The sequence below is a fragment of the Pan paniscus genome, chromosome 20 (assembly GCF_029289425.2).
Source record: "Pan paniscus chromosome 20, NHGRI_mPanPan1-v2.0_pri, whole genome shotgun sequence".
NCBI classification, from domain to species: domain Eukaryota; kingdom Metazoa; phylum Chordata; class Mammalia; order Primates; family Hominidae; genus Pan; species Pan paniscus.
The window spans coordinates 7,408,986-7,425,915 of NC_073269.2; the positions used below are offsets into that span (position 1 = coordinate 7,408,986).

General features: G+C 55.0%; 1 protein-coding gene across 3 annotated transcripts in view; it reads right to left on the minus strand.

Annotated features, from left to right (window-relative positions):
- TLE2 (TLE family member 2, transcriptional corepressor) overlaps positions 1-16,294 on the minus strand; it is a 32,306-nt gene extending 16,012 nt beyond the window's left edge. Inside the window, exons 1-11 of one of the 3 annotated variants that reach the window (XM_034945915.4) lie at positions 15,895-16,294; positions 15,721-15,818; positions 15,334-15,397; positions 14,846-14,890; positions 12,144-12,206; positions 6,784-6,858; positions 6,368-6,548; positions 4,936-4,955; positions 2,734-2,841; positions 924-968; positions 26-175 (exon numbers count right to left, since the gene is read on the minus strand). In XM_034945915.4, the coding sequence (XP_034801806.1) occupies positions 26-175; positions 924-968; positions 2,734-2,841; positions 4,936-4,955; positions 6,368-6,548; positions 6,784-6,858; positions 12,144-12,206; positions 14,846-14,890; positions 15,334-15,397; positions 15,721-15,818; positions 15,895-15,918 (873 nt within the window). In that variant the 5' untranslated portion in view covers positions 15,919-16,294. Of the gene's footprint in view, positions 1-25; positions 176-923; positions 969-2,733; positions 2,842-4,935; positions 4,956-6,367; positions 6,552-6,783; positions 6,859-12,143; positions 12,207-14,845; positions 14,891-15,333; positions 15,398-15,720; positions 15,819-15,894 lie in introns of all 3 variants that reach the window. The other 2 variants (XM_034945913.4, XM_034945916.3) reach the window with 2 other exon arrangements.
- Between the last annotated feature and the right edge of the window lie 636 nt (positions 16,295-16,930).

Sequence of the window (16,930 nt, forward strand, 5' to 3'; positions counted from 1 at the left end):
TTCAAGGCCCTCCCCTCCTCCTTACCAGGATGAGCTCCTTGGCTCTAGGGAGCGGTGAGCCAAGGCTAGAGGCCAAGGAGGCTGGACTGTCCACCAGGTCCCGACGGGCAGGAATGCAGATGGGTACCTTTCCGCAGGGGGTGGTAGCCGGGCTGGGGGGCTCTGAGGGTTGGTCCTGGGTTTGAGGAGGTGACGTTGAGCAGAGTTGAAATGAGAGGGAAAGAAGAGTCCCTCTCTATCCTCCTCCCGACTCCCACCCCAATCTCTAGAATGGGTACCCATGACCCACCATGGGAAGATTATGAAACCTTCTGCTGCCTCAGTTTACTCATCTGTAAAATGTTTTTTTTTTTTTTGAGTGTCGCTCCGTCACCCAGGCTGGGGTAATGGCCCACTGCAACCTCCGCCTCCTGGGTTCAAGCGAGCACATCCAGCTAATTTTTTTGTATTTTTAGTAGAGACAAGGTTTCACCATGTTGGTCAGGCTGGTCTCAAACTCCTGACCTCAAGTGATCCATCCGCCTCGGCCTCCCAAAGTGCTGGGATCACAGGTGTGAGCCACCACGCCCGGCCTGTAAAATGGGTTTAATGATAGGCTCTACTCCATAAGCACCCATAGCGAGGACTATATAAAGGCTTGGTTTTATTTTCCCATTGAACAGATGGGGAAAAGTGAGGCCAGGGAAGAGGGTGTCACTGCCCACAAATCACTCAGTGAACCTGGGCTTGAAGTCACTCCCTGTGCAATGGAGAGGAGGTCGGCCAGAGGTGTCCCGGAGTCCCTGACGCTTCCTGACCCCATCCCAGCTGTCCCACAGAGGGGGGAACCAGGATCCCCACTACCTCTGGGTCCTCCCATTCCAGAAAACCCACCCCTTGCTCTGTGCCCAGAGTCGGGGAAGAGGCTGGACCCCTGGACTCACCTCGTCCACCACCAGATTGTAGTCACTCTTGTCTTCGTCGCTTTCCTGGGGGAAGATGGGGGAGAGAGCTCACTGTGGTCATGCCCCTGCCTCCACACCCCCTATCCGCTCCTCAGGAGTTGGGGGCATAAGCCCAGCCAGCCCTGGGGCATGACTGGGATTCTCAGACCACCGCACTCGTTTGCTCAGAGCAGAAGGGAAGGCTGCACGTGCCCGCATCCGGGAAGGACGGGGGGAGGCAGGGCAGGTGGGCACCTTGTGGACAGGACTTTGAAGGATGTGGACTACATGAGTGCCCTGTGTGACTCCCGGCCCTCTCAGGCCTCAGTTTACCCCTCTGCATGGTGAGGGGAGAGCCAGAGACCAGCAATCATCCTTACCGCCTTCCTCAATCTCACCCCGCAAAGCCAAGCAGTCTCTCAGGCATGTCTGTCTCACCCATCTCTCTGGCCATTTCTACCCACTACCCCACAGCCCTAGGACAGACCTCATCCCTTCCCAATCCCTTCCTGGGGCTCCTGGCCTCCAGCCTTGCCCCTCCAGGCAACCCTCCAAGCTGGCCCCAGACTGATTTTCCTAAGACCTATCCCCACCTCTGCTCTGCAACCCTCTATGGCTCCCCACTGCCTTGGAAGAAAGACCAAGCTCCAACTCTACTCAGTGATGCAGACAACACTATCCTGGGTACCGTGGCAGGAAGCCGGGTGGGATGGGACACTACTGACATGTTGGGCTTGAGGGCAACCTCTGGTTGGGCTGGAAACGAAAGTAAGAAAAAAGGTCGCAGCCTGGAAGACAAAATCTGCCCAGTGGGTGGGTCCTCCTAGACTCCCCTCCCATGTCCAGTTTTCTTCTTTAAATGAAAATTTGTTGTGTCTGGGTGCAGTGGCTCATGCCTGTAATCCCGGCACTTTGGGAGACCAAGGCAGGTTGATCACCTGTGGTCAGGAGTTTGAGACCAGCCCGGCCAACACAGTGAAACCCGATCTCTACCAAAAATACAAAAATTAGCCAGGTGTGGTGGCGTGTGCCTGTAGTCCCAGCTACTGGGTAGGCTGAGGCAGGAGAATCGCTTGAACCCAGGAGGCGGAGGCTGCAGTGAGCCGAGATCATGCCATTGCACTCTAGACTGGGCAACAGAACGAGACTCCGCCTAAATAAATAAATAAATAAATAAATAAATAAATAAAATTCATTGCCAAAAAAAAAAAAAAAGCTATTAGGTAAAAAGGAAGATTGAAGGCTTCTCTGAGAAGCAGCAATATTGGCCCACCCTGAGCCTGCCGGTCTCCAGGGATCAAGTTGCAGCTGCCCCTGTAGGTGGGAGAAGGGGCTCCCCAGCTGGCCACAGCCCCATTCCCCACATTCGGCCTGGCCCCTGGGATGCTAGAGTTGGAAACTAAAAGTGTGCAGCCATGTGGCAATGAGAAGAGGTCCCAGCCTCTAGGAGGTGGTCAGGGAAGGCTTCTTGTAGGAGGTGGCACTTTGTTTCTTGATAGAAAAATGGGCTTCTAAAACATATGTGTTCTAGGGAAAGAAAACAGCTGGAGCAAAAGCTAGAGGGTGGGAAAATGGCTGTACGGCCAAGAGGCCGCAGAGACTTCAAGCAACTGGAGTTAAGCCTTGCATTACAGGATCTCCTCTGATTGGTCAGTACTCTGAGTAGTAGTAGGGAGCTATGGGAGGTTCCAGAGTGAGAGATTTATGGCCAGAGCTGGGCTCTGGAAGGCTCTGAGGGGCCAGGCTGGTCTGGGCCATGCACGCCCATCCCAGTCCTGCACCTGCCCCCACTGCACCTGCCCCCACTCACATAAGGTCCTGACGGCTCCTTCTCATCTGCTCTCTGCTTCCCGCCACCACCAGGGCCACTCGGTCGCTCCTCCTCCACGAGACTCTCAGGGGGCGAGGGAGATGCACTCTGCGGAGAGACAAAGGCCGGGGGGGAGAAAGGGTCAGGGCCCTGGGCTCCTAGATTGCATTGTGATCCAGCCGAGACTGAGGGTCCCCCACCATTATTAGGGTCTGGACCTCAAGCTTCCCATCTGGGAAATGGGAGCTTCCAAGGGCTGACTCGGTGCTAAGGTTTTGTTTTCTCTTCTGTTTTGTTTTTGACGGCGTCTTGCTCTGCTGCCCAGGCTGGAGTGCAGTGGAGCCATCTCGGCCCACTGAGACCCCCGCCTCCCGGGTTCAAGAGATTCTCCTGCCTCAGCCTCCCCAGTAGCTGGGATCACAGGCGCCCACCACCACACCCAGCTAATTTTTGTATTTTTAATAGAGACAGGGTTTCGCCATATTGGCCAGGCCTATCTCGAACTCCTGACCTCAGGTGATCCACCTGCCTCTGCCTCCCATAGTGCTGGGATTATAGGCATAAGCCACCGCAACCAGCGCCTTACTTCTTCTGCAACCTCTCTGACATCTATAATTATTTCAAAATTAAACCATTTTGGCCGGGCGCAGTGGCTCACGCCTGTAATCCCAGCACTTTGGGAGGCCGAGGCGGGCGGATCACAACGTCAGGAGATTGAGACCACCCTGGTTAACACGGTGAAACCCCGTCCCTACTAAAAATACAAAAAAAAAAAAAAAATTAGCCGGGCATGGTGGCAGGTGCTTGTAGTCCCAGCTACTTGGTAGACTGAGGCAGGAGAATCACTTGAACCCAGGAGGCGGAGCTTACAGTGAGCCGAGATCACACCACTGCACTCCAGCCTGGGCGACAGGGCGAGACTCAGTCTCAAAAAAAAAAAAATTAAACCATTTTTTGAAAAACTTACAGACACAGCTCACATGACATTTCTGTTGGGGAGCACCCACAGATATTGCTGAACGGCTGATGGCTACGCGAACGGAAGTGAGGATGGGAAGAAGGGTCCAAGGTCATGCATTCATTTATTTAATTACCCGAAAAAAGCTGGAGGTTGAAATTTTTTTTTCTTTTGAGATGGAGTCTCGCTCTGTCGCCCAAGCTGGAGTGCAGTGGTGTAATCTCGGCTCACTGCAACCTCCGCCTCCCAGGTTCACGCCATTCTTCTGCCTCAGCCTCCAGCTGAGGCATGATTACAGGCATGCGCCACCACGCCCAGCTAATTTTGTATTTTTAGTAGAGACGTGGTTTCACCATGTTGGCCAAGCTGGTCTCGAACTCCTGACCTCAAGTGATCCACCCACCTTGGCCTCCCAAAGTACTGGGGTTATAGGTGTGAGCCACCGCGCCCGGCCATGATTGAAAATTTTAAACACTACAGCCTTCTGGGTATCTCCCACACAGAAAGGCTTCAGGAAACCGGGCTATGGATCTTGTTTTGTTGTTGTTGTTGCTGTTGTTTGTTTTTTGAGACAGAGTCTCACACTGTCGCACAGGCTGGAGTGCGGTGGTGCAATCTCGGCTCACTGCAACCTCTGTCTCCCAGGTCCAGGTGATTCTCTTGCCTTGGCCTCCCGAGTAGCTGGGATTACAGGCACCCGCCGCCACGTTCGGCTAATTTTTGAATTTTTAGTAGAGACAGGGTTTTGCCATGTTGGCCAGGCTGCTTTTGAACTCCTGGCCTCAAGTGATCTGCCCACCTTGGCCTCCCAAAGTGCTGGGATCCCAGGCCCGCACCTGGCCTGGTTTTTTTTTTCTTTCTTTCTTTTTTTTGAGACAGGGTCTTACTCTGTCCCCCAGGCTGGAGTGCAGTGGCACGATCTCAGCTCCCTGCAGCCTTGGCCTTCTGGGCTCAAGTGATCCTCCCACCTCAGCCTCCCGAGTAGCTGACACAACAGGCATGGACCACCACACCCAGCTAACTTTTTGTATTTTTCTGTAGAGATGGGGTTTTGCCATGTTGCTCAGGCTGGTCTCAAACTCCTGGCCTCAAATGATTCTCCTGCCTCTGCCTACCAAAGTGCTGGGATCAAAGGCGTGAGCCACCATGCTCAACCTAGCTCTCATTCTGAGGCCCCCATCAGCTCAGAACCAGCGTTGGCCTCCCAAGAATATAAAAAGAGTCCCAGGGTGCCACTCACTTACCCTGCTCGGGGCTCTCTCCACTGGCAGATTGGGAATGAGATAAAGAGAAAGAAGGAGAAAGAATGAGGCGTTTGTATCCACGGCACCAGAGAGTATAGCCCTCCAGTTTATAAAGCCCCCCGCCCCCACCACCCCACTCAGAGTCTCTCTACCCTTCCAACACCCTTGCAAGTGCTGGATTATCCCTCCCCTGCATTCAGATCAATGCCCAGAGAGGGATAGTGACTTGCCTCAAGACACACAGCCCATTGGGGGTGATGTTGAACCCCAGGGCCTTGCAGCCGCTCTCATTGATCCCCTCACACTTTACGAGTTGGGGTCTTGCTCTGTTGCCCAGGCTGGAGTGCAGTGGCCCAGTCACAGTTCACTGCAGCCTCGACTTCCTGGGCTCAAGTGATTGTCCCATCTCAGCCTCCCGAGTAGCTGGGACTCCAGGGGCATGCCACCATGCTTGGCATTGATTTATTTATTTATTTATTTATGAATGAGACAGAGTCTCACTCAGTCGCCCAGGCTGGACTCGGCTCACTGCAACCTCTGCCTCCCAGGTTCAAGCAATTCTCTTGCCTCAGCCTCCCGAGTAGCTCAGATTACAGGCACCCACCACCATGCCCAGCTAATTTTTGTATTTTTAGTAGAGACAAGGTTTCACCACGTTGACCAGGCTGGTCTCAAACTCCTGACCTCAGGTGATCTGCCCGCCTCAGTCTCCCAGAATGCTGGGATTACAGGCGTGAACCACCATGCCTGGCTATCTATTTTTATTTATTTAATTTTTTTGAGACGGAGTCTCTCTCTCTCACTCAGGCTGGAGTACAGTGGCACAATCTTGGCTCACTGCAACCTCTGCCTCCCAGGTTCAAGCAATTCTCCTGCCTCAGCCTCCCGAGTAGCTGAGATTACAGGCACCCGCCACCACTCCCGCCTAATTTTTTTTGTATTTTTAATAGAGATGGGGTTTTCCCATGTTGGCCAGGCTGCTCTCGAACTCCTGGCCTCAGGTGATCCAGCCACCTCGGCCTCCCAAAGTGCTGGGATTACAGGCATAAGCCACCATGCCCAGCCTATGCTTGACTAATTTTTAAATTTTTCATAGAGATGGCGTCTTGCTATGTTGCTTGGGCTGGCCTCTAACTCCCGGCCTCAAGTGATCCTCCTGCCTCAGCCTCCTAAGTGCCTGGGAATACAGGTGTGCACCATCACACCCAGCAAATTTTTAAATTTTTATAGAGACGGGGTCTCGCTCTGTTGCCCAGGCTGGTCATGAACTCCTGGGCTCAAGCGATCCTCCCGCCTCAGCCTCCCAAATTGTTGGGATTATAGGCATGAGCCACTTCATCCCCTCACGCTGATGTGTTTGCTGCCCTGGCCTTCCAGTCCTCCTCCCCAGCCCCGTCCCCCCGGCCAATGCCACCCCATGCTGCCCACTCACCTCTGGACCCCTCGGCCTCCACGCCCGCACGGTCCTCCTTGACAGCCGCGGCCAGCTGAGCCTGGGCAGCCAGGGCTCCAGACAGAGCAAGCAGCCCCGTAGCACTGCCGCCCACCAGCCCGGCTGGGCGGGGGGTGAGGGGCACAGGGGGTGCGTGGTGGGACAGCGGCTGGAGCTGCTGCTGCTAGAAAGGAGGCAGGATGGGCCGGGGCGGGGGGCGGCAGGAGCCCAGCGGTCCCCAGCCCAAGAGGTAGACACAGGGGATGGGACCTAAGCACAGCATGTGCCCCTGGGGTTCCCAGGACCACCGGAGCCAAGGCCCACACACCACCCCAGCTTTAACACCTCCTGGGTGGGTGCCAGGGACCTGGGAGTGGGCGTCTCCCCATGGTGGGGCAGGGGCTAGAGAGACTCACCCCGATGAGGCTGTTCAGCTCCCCCACGGTGACCTGCTTGGCGCGTTCTACGGCCTGGAGCACCTGCTGCTGATGCTGGCGGGTGGAAGGGATCAGGTAGAGGGTACATTGAGCCCCTGCTCACGCTAGCGGTGCCCTTGGGGACCTGACCTCTCCCCGCCACCCTCTCATCTTTGCCCCGGTACTTCCCATTTCTCTTTTATCTTTTTCCCTCTCACTCTCTCCCTTTCCTTTTGGAATTTTGAAATAAGCACACGGAGAAAGAAACCAAACCTAAGTGCAGGTAGAATAATTACAAATCAGGCCGGGCGTGGTGGCTCACGCCTGGAATCCCAACACTTTGGGAGGCTGACGTGGGCAGATCACCTGAGGCCAGGAGTTCGAGACCAGCCTGGCCAACATGGTGAAACACCTGTAATCCCAGCTACTCAGGAGGCTGAGGCAGGAGAATCGCTTGAACCCGGGAGGTGGAGGTTGCAGTGAGCTGAGATCGTGCCAATGCGTTCCAGCCTGGGTGACAGAGCGAGACTCCGTCTCAAGAAAAAAGATATATATATTACAAATCACAGTCTCTCCTTTGGGGCATCGAAGAATCAAAGACATTTGGGGCTGGATTGTTCTCTGGGGCGGGGCCGTTCCAGGCACTGCAAGGAGCTGAGCAGCATCCCTGACCTCCACCCACTCCATGCCAGGGGCACCCCCAGTTGTGACAACCACAGACGTCTCCTGGTGGTAAAACTACCCCCAAGAAAAAAAAAAAAACACTGTGATAAATCGGCACCATGGACCCTCCTCCTAGGTTAAGGAACAGAAAGTACCAGACTCCAGGGGCCCCCTACACTCCCTGCCAACAGAACACCCTCCCTTCTCCACCTTCATGACAATAATTTCTTTGTTTTTCTGTATAATGCTGCCTCCTACGATCGCCTTCCTAAACCTGCGTGGATTTGTCCGTTTTCAACTACGTTGTGGGCTCATTCTCTGTGTTCTCTTTGGTGTCTGGCCTCTCAGCATAACATTTTAAGCTTCTTCCATGATGTGGTGGGTGGCGGCAGCATATTCAGCTTTCAGAGCTGTGGGACTCTGCTGCGAGAAAATGTTATATCTGAGCCGGGCGCGGCGGCTCATGCCTGTAATCACAGCACTTTGGGAGGCCAAGGCAGGTGGATCACTTGAGGTCAGGAGTTCAAGACCAGCCTGGCCAACATGGTGAAACCCTATCTCTACTAAAAATACAAAAAAAATTAGCCAGACATGGCGGCGGGTGCCTATAATACCAGCTACTCGTGAGGCTGACACAGGAGAATCACTTGAACCCAAGAGGCACAGGTTGCAGTGAGCCAAGATTGCGCCACTGCACTCCAGCCTGGGAGACAGAGTGAGACCCAGTCCCCGCCAAAAAAAAAAAAAAAGGGGGGGGAGGGGCCGGGCGTGGTGACTCACACCTGTAATCCCAGCACTTTGGGAGGCTGAGGCAGGTGGATCACGAGATCAGGAGTTCGAGACCAACCTGACAAAGATGGTGAAACCCCATCTCTACTAAAAATACAAAAATTAGTCAGGCCTGGTGGCATGCACCTGTAATCCCAGCTACTCGGGAGGCTGGGGCAGGAGAAACACTTGAACCTGGGAGTTAGAGATTGCAGTGAGCCAAGATCGTGCCATGCACTCCCGCCTGGGTGACAGAGCGAGACTCAGTCTCAAAAAAAAAGAAAGAAAGAAAATGTTGTATTTTTGCTGTTCCACACAGAAGCCACTGGCCATGTGTGTGGCCACCAGGCATTTGACATGTGGCTGGTGCAACTGATGAATAGAATGATTAATTTTATTAAATTTAAGTGAATATAAGTTTAAATATAAAATAAATTTAATAGGCTTATTTTTATTTTTACTTTTTTGAGACGTAGTCTCACTCTGTTGCCCAGGCTGGAGTGCAATGGCATGCTCTTGGCTCACTGCAACCTCCGCCTCCCAGGTTCAAACAATTCTCCTGCCTCAGCCTCCCAAGTAGGTGAGATTACAGGCGCGCACCACCACACCCAACTAATTTTCATACTTTTAGTAGAGACGGGGTTTCACCATGTTGACCAGGCTGGTCTTGAACTCCTGATCTCAAGTGATTTGCCCCCCTCAGCCTCCCAAAGTGCTGGTATTACAGGTGTGAGCCACTGCGCCCAGCCTAAATATAAATTTAAATATAAAATTAACTTAATAGATTTCAGGTCGGGCGCAGTGGCTCATGCCTGTAATCCCAGTACTTTAGGACGCTGGAGTGGGAGGATTACGCGAGTCCAGGAGTTTGAGACCAGCCTGGGCAACATGGTGAGACTCCCTCTCTGTTACATTATATATATATGCTTATTTAAGCAGGAGTCTCACTCTGTCGCACAGGCTGGAATGCAGTGGCATGATCTCAGCTCACGCTAACCTCCGCCTCCCAGGTTCAAGCAATTCTCCTGCCTCAGCCTCCCGAGTAGCTGGGATTACAGGCACCTGCCACCACACCCAGCTAATTTTTGTAAAAAAAAATTTTTTTAGGCCAGGTGCGGTGGCTCACGCGTGTAATCCCAGCACTTTGGGAGGCCAAGCCGGATGGATCACCTGAGGTCAGGAGTTCAAGACCAGCCTGGCCAACATGGTGAAACCGCTCCCCCACCCCCGCCCCGCCCCAACCTCCATCTACAAAAATACAAAAACTAGCCGGCATGATGGTGGGTGCCTGTAATCCCAACTACTCGGAAGGCTGAGGCGGAAGAATCGCTTGAACCCAGGAGGCAGAGATTGCAGTGAGCTGAGATCGTGCCATTGCACTCCAGCCTGGGCGACAGAGCAAGACTCTGTCTCAAAAAAAAAAAAAAATTTTTTTTTAAGGAAAAAAGTAATAGATTTAAATATTATTAATAGTTAACCTAAGTGTAAATGATCACACGGGGCTGGTGACTGCCGTGTAGGATAGCGGAACAGTAGTATATTCCACTGTATGCACTCTGAGGCTGCTTGTGTATACAGGCTCCTGAAGACAGATATCTGGGCTGTCTCCACCAAGGAGGTAACAGGATGCGGATACAGAGCTCCCATGGGGGTGCACCTGTGTGTGGGTGTGTGTAGGATGGGTTGGAAGACTTTCTAGAAAGGGCCAGAGAGTGAAAATATTTTCCCTCTGCAGGCCAGAGGTCTCTGTTGCAACTACCAAACTCTGTCACTGTAGTGGGAAAGCTGCTGGAAATGATATGTACATGAGTGGGCGTGGCTATGTCAATAAAACTTTATTTGAAAAAACAAGTGGAGGGCTGGAGCTGGCCCTCGAGCTGCAGTTTGCTAATTCCTGGAAATGTGTGCCTTACTCATTCCTTTCAACAGTCATTTTACCTAAACTTTTTTTTTTTTGAGACAGAATCTCGCTGTGTTGCCCAAGCTGGAGTGCAATGGTGCGATCTCGGCTCACTGCAACCTCCACCCGCCGTGTTCAAGCAATTCTCCTGCCTCAGCCTCCCGAGTAGCTGGGACTAGCCCAGCTAATTTTTGTATTTTTAGTAGAAATGAGGTTTCACCATACTGGCCAGGTTGGTCTCAAACTCCTGACCTCATGATCCGCACGCCTTGGCCTCCCAAAGTGCTGGGATTACAGGCGTGAGGCACTGTGCTCGGCCTAAACTTCTTGCGGCTCTTGCCTTTCTCCAGACCACCTTGTCCCCACCTTCCGCTGCAGATGCTCTTTATGTTCTGTGTCTACCCAGGACCTCTCCCCACCCCAAGCTTCCAGAAATCTCAAACTCAGTGGAATCTGAACAAACTGAGCATCTCCCCTCTGGGTTTGGTCCTCAAGGCATCAAGGGTCCTCCCAGTTTATCCACTCTGAAGTAGAACTATCTTTCATGTCTCTCTGAAGAGAGAACGTACCACACAGAAACAGGGACAGTGCAGGCTGGGTACAGTGGCTCACACCTGTAAACCCAACACTCGGAGGCCGACACGGGCGGATTGCTTGAGTCCGGGGGTTCGAGACCAGCCTGGGCAACATAGGGAGACCCGTCTCTACTAAAAATACAAAAATTAGCTGGGCATGGTGGTGCACACCTGTAGTCCCAGCTACTCAGGAGGCTGAGGCATGAGAATCGCTTGAACCCCGGAGGTGAACGTTGCAGTGAGCCAAGATCATGCCACTGCACTCCAGCCTGGGTAACAGAGCAAGAATCCATCTCACACACACACACACACACACACACACAAAAGAAAGAAAAGAAAAGAAAAAGAAAAAAGAAAGAAACAGGGACTGTGCAAAGGTACTGAGGCTGAAAGGAACCTGGGGCACTCTCAGAAGAGCTAACTTTTTTTTTTTTTTTTTTTTTGATACGGAGTCTAACTCTCTCGCCCAGGCTAGAGTGCAGTGGCGCAATCTCTGCTCACTGCAACCTCCGCCTCCTGAGTTCAAGCAATTCTATTCTCCTGCCTCAGCCTCCTGAGTAGCTGGGATTACAGGCAAACACCACCATGCCTGGCTAATTTTTTTTTTTTTTTTAAGTTTTAGCACAGACAGGGGTTCACCATGTTGGACAGGCTGGTCTCGAACTCCTGACCTCTGGTGATCCACCTGCCTCAGCCTCCCAAAATGCTGGTATTACAGGCAGGAGCCACCGCACCTGGCCGAATTACAGCCCATTTTAACCATTTGTAAGTGCACAGCTCAGCAGCATAAAGCACACACACAGTTGTGCAGCCATCCCCAGCACCATCTCCAGAATTTTCCCATCTTCCCAAACTGAATTTCTGTCCCCATGAAACTCTCACTCCCCGTCCCCTCCCCAACCCCTGGCACCCCCCATTCTGCTTTCTGTCTCAGTGAACCTGACGACCCTGGGACCTCCTAGGAGTGGATCACCCAGTGTTTGTCCCTCAGTGTTTCCTTCTAGCAAGACGGTAGGGTTAACTTTCATCGGGTGCTGGGTAAGCGCACCCATCATCTTCAGCACCCTGGGTGTATGAGCTCATCTCAACTTCACACCTACGCTACTGAAAAAACAGAGACAAGTGTCTTGCCTGAGGCCACACAGCCAGGATTCAGACCCAGGCAGCCAACTTGCAGGGCTTGAGGGGGTCAGCTCTATGCCTTGCTTCCCATCAAGGGGGAAAACAGCCCCCAGTCCTCACCCTCAGCCAACACCTCCCTCCATCCCTGCAGCCCCTGCCCCAGCGGGATGCCTGGCCTCAGGGCTGCGGGACTACTGCAGTGAAAATGGTCTCTATCCGTGCTGCAGGCTACGCAGCAGAATCAGTGCCTGGGGCGTCCTCACCCAGACCTACCCCCTCCCGTCTTCTTCCGGCTCCCTTCCCCTCCTCCCCCCACCCCCAGGCCCACTCACCTCCTGGGTCAGGAAGGGGATAATCTGAGCGCAGATACCGCTCAGACGCTTCACAATCTCCGCCTGGCAGGAAGCAATGAGAGGAAGCTTGGAGCGGGGTAGAGATTTGCAACCCAGCTCTGGACTCCCAGGCGGACCAGGTGCTGGCAAAGCCGAAGGGTTGGGGAGGTGGCGCCCGCAGGTGCACAGAGGGAACTCAGGCTAGCATGGCATGGGCCGAGGCGGGATTCAGAGCCCCACCAGGCTGCGTGCTCAGCTGAGCGAGGCCCAGGGTGGCCTGGAGCTGGGAAGACCAGGGCTGAGGTCCTACGAGTCACAGATACACCACCCGCCAGACACACACCCGCCAGGGATTTGCAGGAGGCAGACGCTCAGACACCCAACTCAGACGCAGACACTCAGAGGTGCTGGGCTCAGCTGAAACAAAGGAAAGGGGCCTCCGCCTGGAGTCCCAGATTCCAGCCCCAGCTTGGCCCACGTCTGTCCCAGGCAAGGCCCCTCTCTTGGTCTCCTCCGCTTCCCAGGACTGATCTACCAGCTGGGGATGCCTCCAGGTGGAGATCTCAGCACGCCACACTCAAGGGAAGGATTTCATCTGGAGAGGGTCTGGGCCCAGGTGCCCCAAAGAGGCTGAGCAGACGAGAAGGCGTGTGGGTGGGGAAGGGGGCGGGCACACAATGGCCACGGGCTTTGCCTCTGCCTGAGTTACAGGTGTGCTGTGTGTCTGGCGAAGTCTGTGTCTCCTATTCCCACCAGGAGGGTGGAACTGGGATCCTAGGGTGTTCCGCACCCCATAAGGGGGGGTCTATTGCGTGGACCCATGGGACCACGCCATGCTTCAGCAGACCAGCCCCCTCCTGCCCACATCAGAACCAACAGAACCCCCACACATGCAGGAAAGCATGCCAGGGTGGGCAACCCCAGGCACCCCACACTCCCAGCCCACCCCCTTCTCCTTCCCACCCACCAGGAAGTCCCAATACAAGGTTCTGCTCATTGATTCTAATATTCTGATAGAATCTAGGAGCCCATGAAGCTCAGAAGCTTGGGACCCCTCTCATCCCTTTAGAAACCACTGGCCAGTCTCAGGATCTCAGGATTAAGCATGGACCACTAAAGTCAATTTTAGAATCTTTGGGTCTATTGGCCGGGCAAGGTGGCTCACTCCTGTAATCCCACCACTTTGGGAGGCCGAGGCAGGTGGATCACCTGAGGTCAGGAGTTCAAGACCAGCCTGGCCAACATGGAGAAACCCCGTCTCTCCTAAAAATACAAAATATTAGCCGGGCATGGTAGCAGGCGCCTGTAATCCCAGCTCCTCGGAAGGCTGAGGCAGGAGAAGCGCTTGCACTCAGGAGGCAGAGGTTGCAGTGAGCCAAGATCGGGTCATTGCACTCCAGCCTGGGCAACAAGAGTGAAACTTTGTCTCAAAATTAAAAAAAAAAAAAAAATCTTTAGGTCTATCTCAGAACCTTGAGATCAGAAGTTCGGGAATAGCCTCAGAACCTTTTAACACATCTCAGCACATAGATACGATAATCGCAGAACCCTGAGGTCTATCTCAGAACCCCGAGGTCTATCTCTGAACCCTGAGGTCAATCTCAGAACCCTGAGGTCTATCTCTGAACCCTGAGGTCTATCTCAGAACCCTGAGGTCTATCTCAGAACCCTGAGGTCTATCTCTGAACCTTGAGATCACAAGTTCAGGAACAACCTCAGAACCTTTTAACACATCTCAGTACACAGATAGGACAATCTCAGAACCCTGAGGTCTATCTCTGACCCTTGAGGTCTATCTCTGAACCCTGAGGTCTATCTCAGGACCTTGAGGTCTATCTCAGAACCCTGAGGTCAATTTCAGAAATTTGAGGTCTGTCTCAGAACCCTGAGGTCAATCTCAGAACCCTGAGGTCTATCTCAGAAAACTGAGGTCAATCTCAGAACCTTGAGGTCTATCTCAGAACACTGAGGTCAATCTCAGAACCCTGAGGTCTATCTCTGAACCTTGAAGTCAATCTCAGAACCCTGAGGTCTATTTCAGAACCCTGAAGTCTGTCTCAGAACCTTGGATCACACTGAGAAGCTCCAGAAGAGGCTCAGAGCCTTATGACACTGGAGTCAATCTCAAAGCCCTGAAGACAGCCACAGAGTTTTGAGGTCTATTTTGGAGTAGTGGGGTCACAGTCTGAACCATGGCATCAAATTCAGGGCCTGGAGAACAATCTTGGAACCTTCCAGCCAATCACACTGAGACCAATCTCAGAAGCTTCAAAGCAGCAACAGAACCTGGGGTCCATCTCAAAACTTCAGACTCTGGGTTGAAAGGGACCTCTAAGAGTGGCCATCCAGCTCCCTCCTAGGACAGAAGTCACTTCCACAGCCTCCCTGGCCTGGCTGCCCTGCCTCTGCTATGTGCCCTCCTTGATGGGGATGCCTGGTGGCCCCTGCCCACTGCCTGCATCTCTGCTGGATGCTCCAACTGCTAGATACTGTCTTCAGAAGGTGGGACTCATTTTCCTTCCATGAGGCTGAAATCTGTCTTCCTGGTCCCAGATGGGCCCTCTGTGACCTCTGCGGAGATTTCAGGATGAGACCCGTGTTCCCTAGGTCTGCTCTGGCCCCGGCTGCCCACTCTGGGTCCTTCTCAGGGCTTCCAGACCCCCACCCTCCCTCCTGAACACACGTAACCCCAACCCAGTTACCTGCTTATGCATTTCAATGTTGAGCCCGTACGACATCTCATAATACTGCAAAGGAAAAACCAAGTAAGAACGTCTAGGGTGGAGATGGGTGCCCTCCTCCAGACAGGTGATGCCAGGGTCTTCCAAGAGTCCCCAGGTTCAGGGGATCACAGCAGGAAGCAGAGCCCCCCCAGCTCCACGGGGTCCCAGAGGAGGAAGTGGGGGCTCTGCCTGGAAGGGCCCCCTCTACTCTCCCCAGAGAGGCAGGGCAGGTAGGAAGTGTCCAGAGGCCCTGGCCCGACAGACTCTCCCATCAGGCGAGGGGTCCTCCCTGTCTCCCCATTCCCAGAGCTGGGAGGACCCTCCTAGAGAGCCTGAAATCCCAACCTGCCCAGTGTACAGACAGGGAAGATGAGGTTCGGAGTGGGGCAGGGACCTACCCCAGAGTCCACCGTGACTCAAAGCCCTGCCCGCCTCTCCCCTCACCCTGGCATCATAAGTGCCCTCACCATGACATAATGTCGCTGCATTTCCGTCTTCTCGCTGGCCAGCTTCTCACATTCTAGCTTGAGGCTGAGAAGAAGAGAGAGGGCAAGGGGCTCCCACCCGCCCCATGTGGGCCGGCTTCCAAAGTGAGAGGCTGGATCTCCCCCTCCCGACTTCCTTACAGACCTCCCCCCACCTCCTGTCCCAGTCCCTCCCCGCCCCTTCCTGGGCTCCAAATGCCCCAGCTCTGACTGTCCCCAGACCCCTCTGCACCTGCGCTTCCACCTGGAGGCCTTTCTCGCGCCCCCCGCCCAACCGGGAGCCCCTCCTCCCCGCCCTATACCCCGGAGGCCTCGCTCCGCCCCGGCGCCCAGGTGAACTCCCGCGGCCCCTGGGGCGGCCCCCCTCACCTGTGGTATTGAGCCTGAAGAAACTGGAATTCTTCTTTGATGCGGTCGCAGATCTCCAAGATCGAGAACTTGAAGGGCTGGCCGGACTGGAGCGGGGTCTGGGGGGGTTTGGGGGAAACGTCAGGGTCTGAGTTCCCGGACACTGGGGGCCCCCTCCCCGCAGTCCCCACTCACCGGGTGCCTTCCCTGGGGGTACATCCTGCCGATCCGAAAAGCCCCCCAAGCGCCACCAGAGCTTGATGATATGGAGGCGGCAAGAGTGGGGGAGGCTGAAGTGGGGTGGTGGGGAGGCTGCCCGAAGAAAGAGGGAGGAGGGAGAAGCGGCGCGGGGCAAGGGACCCTGGAGTCCCTGGCGCGCCCCCAAGCGCGCGCGCCCGGGGTCGTGGGAGCCCCTCCCCGCGTTGGGGTGCGCGGGGCGAGCGGGGCGGGCAGGGGCAGCGGCCGCGGCGGGAGCGCGGCGAGGGCGGCCGCGGCAGCCGGCGCAGAAGGTCGGGCGCGCCGCGGCCGGGTTTCGGTAGCGGCGGCGCGGGCGGCGGGCCCCGCGCGGAGCCGCCTCCCTCCGGCGGGGCTCGGCCGGGAGCCGCGGGCTGAGCCGCCTTAAGGTGGCGCCGCCGCCCCCACGCGCCCGCGGCCCGCCCCGCGCCCACCCCCTCGCACCGCCCCTCCCCGCGCCCGCGACCCCCCCGGCCCCCGGGCACCCGCCCCCTTCCTTCAGTCCCTGGGCCGTTGGGGAAACTGAGGCCGGATGGGGAGGCGCCCAGTGCCTTAAAACAGGGTCCCCACCCCCTCCCGGAGGGGCGGGAGAAGAAAAACCAGTGAAGAAATTCACACCGTGTTACCCACCGTGGGAGCGGGGGGGGGCTTGCGGGGAGCGGGGACCAGTCTGGAGTCGGAAATGGCTTTTCTGAGCAAGTGACATTGGGTTGAGATTTAAGGGTCAGCAGGACGCAGCCTTGCCAAGCGCTGGCAGGGAATCCTGCCAGAAAGGGAATCTCACAGCAAACACTGCTTCCCAGATCATGCCGGGCCCTCGCCCTCTGGGGGCCTCAGTAGTCTCTGCAAAAGGTCAGGGGTGGTGCGCTATCTTTAGGGTTTAATTTTTTGCAGAGATAGGATCTCACTGTGTTGCCCAGGCTGGAGTACAGTGGGGCAATCATGGCTCACTGCAGCCTCGAACTCCTGGGCTCAAGCGATCCTTCCCCCTCAGCTT